Below are 6928 nucleotides of genomic sequence, written 5' to 3'. Positions count from 1 at the left end.
AAGGTCACAGCGTTCAAATATGTCAAACAGTTCAAACAGCTTCTTCTGAAGAATTAAAAGGCATAAAATTATAATATTTGGCTGGTGACTTCCCGAGATAGAGCTCACCAAAGTTTGCAAATGAAAATGACCTCAACCTACTTTAGAGGTCACATAGGTCAACAACATTTTAATGGATTTGTTCTTGAGAACTAAAAGGAATGGATTCATAAGATTTGGCTGGTAGCTTTTTGGAATAGAGCTAACCAATTTGAAAGGAAAATGACATTGACCTACTTACAAGATCACAGCAACTTCTGAAGAAGAATCAAAAAGCATAGAATCTTATAATAATATTTTGCTGGTAGTTTCAACAGATGGAGCCAACAAAGTTTGCGAGAAAAATATTTTTAGTGCAATATAATATTTAATGAGAATATTTTGCTATGACTGCTTAAATATTCAGGTGAGCGATACAGGCCCTCTTGGGCCTCTTGTTGTCATTTGCTTCCGTCATTTGGAACCAGGTTGAGATGGCTCTTGCGCCATGATGTTCTATTGCCCAATCATGTGACCAGTATCACCCAATCAGACACACTTTGGTAAAGATTAGGTATAATAGGAAACTACTGTGTCTTTAAAGGAATGCATGGTCACAAAAACTAGGGAGATTAAATGACTTCCTGTTTGACAGGAGGTGGCTTGGTGCAGGAAGTCGGTTTCGGGAAATAGCTTTGACAGTTGTTTGTGCTGGGATGTAACTCATGTATAAAAAAATCATCTTAAATATGCCACAGGTTAAAATTACAGTTAATGCTGTATATTAAACTGGTTTGTCTGTAGCAAATTCATATGCCCTCAAAACATTTCACTGATCTAGGTGCTTAACTTTATATGAGTTCATAAATCACCCATGGGTGATACTGCAATAATTCAAAACATTTATTTTTATTTTTCACTCAAGAATTTATGCCCTGTAACATATTGTGGTAGGCATCACACCTCAATGCTTTTAATGGCTAGAGACAGTTATGCTTTTGCCTGCAAACGTTTATGATATAAAATGTGTTTTTGTGTGTTGCCTGAAACTAGTCGTCATTGTAACGTTACATTCTGTCTTCCTGTCGACACGTAGTTGTATGATGGTACTAACGATGGCACCTTTTTACTTTTCAGACGTGAATGTGTCAAACATTCTGTCACAGGCGGAGATTGAAGTGGTCGTCAATGTTATTCATCCCGAGCCACGAGATTTGGAGATCTCTCTACTGCAACACATCTCGGAACTCCCTTCTTGTACACCCGGCTCCTGGACCTCCAAGGGTCGTCCATTCATACGTGTGTTTATGGATGAGCCATTTGATATTGAGGCTTCCATTGCCATGGGAACAAACTTGACCTTTGGCTTTGAGATGGATAATGAGACAGCCATTATTGTGAAGCCTTGGGACCTGGATCCTCCCTGTAGAGATTGGAATTGCTCGGCAGTTTACAAGGTAATACAAATCTTCTTCTTCCATCATGGCAAATCAGCTCCAGCCCCCTCACAACATTGTAAGAAATAAGTCATAAGATAAATTTAAATATTAATTTACATTTCTTCAAGTTATAAAAATCTTTCATGTGTTTTTGAGAATTATGTAACAGCTAGGAGAGGAGAAATGCACGGCCAGACCGGGGTTCGAACCCGGGACCCTCCGAACTCTAGACGGATGCTCTACCAATTGAGCTATCTGGTCGCCGACAATCGACCCAGTCCAGTTCCGTTACAATTACATTGATGAATAAATGTTAATTCTGAACACCTGGAATCAATTGCATTATTTTAAAAAAGTAATTGATGAAATGAATATATATAAAGACCTGTAAATAGAAATCCATTGTGAAAATGAGACTACTTGAAAAAAAGACATGATGGACTGACTGAATTAATTGACTGCCTTGGACTGCCTGGTAAACATGTCTACGCTGGTCATGTGATTGACTTATATTTGAATTGAGCACACAAATTAGACACTACTGCATAGACGATGTTGCAAACTGTTTGATTGCATGGGCATATTAAACATATTGGCCTAATAAGCTAGCCAGTCTGCCTTTCGGGTACAAGATGGGCCAAAGTCAAGCAAGCCTTGTGTGGCCCCATTAGGTATGGGTATACGCCACTATCTACATGCAATTTAAGACAATTTATTTTGTTGTCGAAACTTATTGGTAAATTCACTTCAGCAAAATTTAAAATATTTCATGTTGAAATGTTGCTTAATATGACATTTGAATACAATGCTATTACTGAACTCTTTAGAAAGAAAGAAAAGTGAATGGTCAGTATGTTTTGCTACAAAAATCACTTATGTTTCAAAAGGAAGCAAATTGACAAGATTTTTTGTCTCGTTGAATTTTCATTAAGGAATTTACAAATAAAATGTATTGTCCCTAGTATACTTACCATTGGTAAAGATCAAAGGTCATATTACAGAGGTCATTGACTTTAAAGAAAAAGATTTGATAGGCTACTCAGTCGGATGCAGGAAACACAACTTTATGACACATATGTGAATGATTATATATATAGGATTAATAGGTGACATTTTGTATAGTGCAGTCTAAATCATTTAATTAAAACCATTTTAGCTTTGTAAACAGGAAGTTTTGAAGAGCCTGTTGTACATGCCAATTTCTCACGAGTTTTTGTGATGATTAAGATGCATGCATTAAACTCTTAATCAGTTGGAAGGACACGATTGGTTGAAAAGTTTGTGCCTGTTTATAGAACAGAAGTGTATGCATCATTCAAAATGTAAATTAGTCTTTCAGTTAATTTCATGACTTTTTCTTGTGTAGTTTGTTTATTTCTTAAAGAAATTTGTAAGACCTGCCTCTCTATGATGAGGTTCATAGTGTACCAACGGCTGTCTGCATTGTGTTCAGAATTATTTTTGACAATCTAGATCCTATCATCAATTTGATCAAACTTTACTTTAATTGGGGATGTACAGCTACTCATGGTTTTGTTGGTGCTCTTTGACTGTTATTGTTGTTGCTAGTAATATGTTATAAAGTATAACAATGCATTGAACAAGTTTGAACCCCCCCCCCCCCAAAAAAAAACCCACAAAAAAACAACTGTTCAAGTATGTTTTTGAGGGTTCATATGCAAATATTTGGTAATTCATGGAATCTGTTTCTAATATTACATTTCCTCCATTAAGATTTAAGAAATAATTTTGGAAGGAAAAATTATTTTGTGGTATAATAGGAACTTGAAAAAAACCGGGGAAAGTCAGACCCTTAAAAACCGACAACATTTACAGTTCCTAGGAAGAAGTTCAACGGTCACAAACAGCTACAGTCAAGACATTTGTTACTATTGAAATGGACCAATGGTTTCTGTGGAGGTCAAAGGTCGAGGGTTTGTTCCAAGGTTTAGGCACTGTCTGAAAATTACATTTTTCTCCGAGATATAGAATGTTTAACAGCATCTCAACCACAGTGTGCTGGTAGGCGCAGCTTTGACTACTGATGCCGGGGGCAATATATGTCTGACCTTTGAACGGGGTCTTCCAATAATTGTACGGATATCATATATTTTGTCTCAGGCGTTGGTAAGAAAATGGATTGTTTGTGTCAGTTTTGTGTTTCATGTTTTTATATGAAATAAAATAACAAGCAGTTGGAGACTTGTCTTAAAAAGGTCATTACTGTGCTGAAGGATCTCCGTACCACTCCAGGGTAAATCCAGGAATTTCAGAGTAATGGGCCAATTTCAGCCAATTTTGGTCAATATCAAATTAGGAGGAGCCAATCTGTGTAAAATTAAAAGAAAATTGGAACATGGAGGGGTCAATTACAATTTTGAGAGGTCAATGACCCGCCCCATGGCCCATTTCAGGATTATCCCTGCCACTGCCAGATCTGTAGATCTGAATTTTTATGCCCCTGCCATAATATAGGGGGGCATATAGTGTTGCCAATGTCCGTCCTGTCCCGTCCCATCCATGAGCGGGGGCATTTATGTCTTACAGACATTTCTAGTTTAACTGGCATGACAATAACTTGAATAAATCATTCCTTGTGAAACTTAAATGAAAAAAATAAATAATAGCAAGGATGGGAGAAAAATTGAAAAATTGAAAAAATCAACAGCAACAGCAAGTTTGTGTTTGAAAATGCAATGGGGTCAGAACAGGATTCGAACCCTGGACCTCTGATCACAAATGATATAGTCACTCTTACCAACTGAGCTACGTGATCATAATGAACTATTCCAACGTTTAAATTGGAAGAGCTCAAATGTGTTTTAAGGGGTGAATGAGTTAACTAATGGGAGGTTACTATCTTTATGATAAACCACATGAACATTTTCTGTAGTTTTTTTGCCTGTAGTCCGACAGGGATCCTTAATTCAAAAACTGAAGAAATTTATGTAAATCATGAGTTTATTTGTGGCGTAATCATGCGGTGTATATCCGTTACTTGAAGACTTTATAAACATAAGTCCTTATTTATGAGTTCATTCACCCAATAAGAGCGTCAAGAAGATCTCAATGTCATGCCGAGAGTTCCATGGCTTCCACGATGCACCCAACAGCAACCTGTGTAAGATGTGCAAAAAACTTGTTTTTTATCAACTATATATTGAAAAGGAAACATCAGAAAAATAAAATGATTTCGTAAGAGATTTATACGACATAGAAACTAAAAACACACTGATATGTTTGCAAGAGATGATAAGTTAGCCTAGCTAGCTCCTTGTCTTCTTTATGGAGGAAGAGTCAAAAATGGGGAAAATGACAGGGATTGCTTTAGTTTGGTTTGTTTGTGTTTTACATTCTATTAACAGCTATGGTCATTTAAGGATGTGCTTGGCGAAAACCACTGACCTGCGGCCGGTACCTGGTGAGTGCCACCGCAGCTTCAAAATATTAGTGGGTATACATGTCCATATAAGGTAGTGGGCATACATGTCCATATAAGTACCTATGTTTAATGACAAACATACCAAAAGACTAATTTTAATGAAATTTTCACAAAAAAATGAGTCAAAGACATGGAATTGACTGACAGAAAGATTTCTGTGATAAAACCAAGAAAAAAGGATGGGAAAATGAAATAAGGTGACAGAATTTATTAATGGAGATAAGGAGTCTCCCGATGGCTGAAACGATATTCTCAGTATTCCAAATGAAATAAGTGTCCCGGACTGATAGAATGGTTCTGGTCCTGCGCTGGCCTCCAGGTTCATAATGCCTGACAACGCCTCCATTTGACCCTGCCTGGGGCCAGGGTCCTCTGCAGTTATCAGCCTATTAGATTTGTGTACCCAGCCATGGCAGTATGCTAATTGATTTATAACCAATTATGGAGCGTCAAGTCTAATCAGGGACAATTTTCTTTGGGATAGTTCATATGATTTTCTTGGTGGTATATTATGTGGTACTTTTCATGCCATGTACCAGATTGAGGGGTGTTCATATTTATTGAAATAAAAATCCTTGTATGTTTGTACAAGTAAATGGCAATCACTAATGTATTGGTATATATCACTTAATTTACTTGTGTACTTTTAGTTTCCTGAAAAGGATTTGTTTTTGTAAAATAAACACTCATCACAGTTTTATATACAGTAAAACCTTGATATAATGCCTCTCATTTCATCTGCCACCTATCTTACCGCCAATATATATTTCACGGTCCTTTTTTCTCGTTTTCTTAAGAACTCTTTTATATGCTTCCCTCAATTTATTGCCAAACCCCTCTATAATGCCAGCATTTATCTGGACAAATGGTGGCAGAATGCAGAGGTTTTACTGTATGCCATGCTATATATTGCCTACAGATTTGGTCATATTTAACATTTAAATTTAGTATTGAGCTACAGTAAATTTCATTTGAAATACTCAAGTACTCTTTATTATTTATTTGAGTGTATCATGACATTTTCATGGATAAGCAACATTTAGATACTTTGAAATTATTTTGAGCACAATTTCTTATCTAGAAAGGTAGCTAATATAACTTAAAAAAGAAAACCATGTTTTGCATTAAATCAGAAAAAAACTAATATATGGAAACTCAGATTTCCATGAAGAATAAAATAAATTACTGGATTTTCTGTTGATTAAGTTCAGTGAAGGTCAACAGAGGTCATGTTGGAGGTCACAGAGGATTGTTTTTATTTTTATGTCTTGGTCATCAGATGGACCAATGGTATGAATTTTATATAGACCACATGTGATGGTAGTGATGATGAAGAGTAGTGTGGCTCACTGTGGCATTATGGGAGCATCGTTATGATCGGGGATGGTGGCTGTAGCCCCATTACAGCTATGTCAGGACCGCTAGTTAATGACGATTTATGGGCGTAAATCTGTCGCATTAATTGAATTGTTCTGATATTAAAGTGTAAAAAGTCAACTCTGGCAATGAGTCTATCTTATCAGGGAAAATTAAAAGTTCCACGTGACTGTAAAAACACAGTCCAACATAGTCCAGACTCTGTACCAAGGCTATTTCACAATCTCCACTCTCTCTGATGGGCTCACAGCAGGGGAGCTTTACCCTGTCAGAGACTGAATAGGAGGAGCACTGTTGGAATTCCACTTTCACTATAAAAGGAAGAGGAAAGTAATTAAAAAAGGTGTGGCAACATCTATTTCTTTAGGGAGAGAGAGAGAGAGGAGGGAGAGAGAGAGAGAGGAGGGAGAGAGACAGACAGGAGGGAGAGAGAGAGGAGGGAGAGAGAGAGAGGAGGGAGAGAGAAAGAGAGAGAGGAGGGAGAGAGAGAGGAGGGAGAGAGAGTGGAGGGAGAGAGAGAGACAGGAGGGAGAGAGAGAGGAGGGAGAGAGAGAGAGGAGGGAGAGAGAGAGAGGAGGGAGAGAGAAAGAGAGAGAGGAGGGAGAGAGAGAGGAGGGAGAGAGAGAGGAGAGAGAGAGGAGAGAGAGAGAGA

General features: G+C 37.5%; 1 protein-coding gene and 1 non-coding gene across 3 annotated transcripts in view; one reads left to right on the top strand and one right to left on the bottom strand.

Annotated features, from left to right (window-relative positions):
- Positions 1-6928, top strand: part of LOC110443309 — a 365314-nt gene that overhangs the window by 125303 nt on the left and 233083 nt on the right. For both annotated transcript variants that reach the window (XM_021487458.1, XM_021487457.1), the window contains exon 6: positions 1156-1475. In XM_021487458.1, the coding sequence (XP_021343133.1) occupies positions 1156-1475 (320 nt within the window). The remainder of the gene's footprint in view (positions 1-1155; positions 1476-6928) is intronic.
- Trnas-aga lies at positions 1646-1718 on the bottom strand. Its single transcript has one exon. It is a non-coding gene; the product is annotated as a tRNA-Ser (tRNA).

The sequence above is a fragment of the Mizuhopecten yessoensis genome, unplaced genomic scaffold (assembly GCF_002113885.1).
Source record: "Mizuhopecten yessoensis strain PY_sf001 unplaced genomic scaffold, ASM211388v2 scaffold716339, whole genome shotgun sequence".
Classification (NCBI taxonomy): domain Eukaryota; kingdom Metazoa; phylum Mollusca; class Bivalvia; order Pectinida; family Pectinidae; genus Mizuhopecten; species Mizuhopecten yessoensis.
The sequence above is the reverse complement of the archived record's forward strand: the minus strand, read 5'-3'. Positions and strand labels throughout refer to the sequence as shown.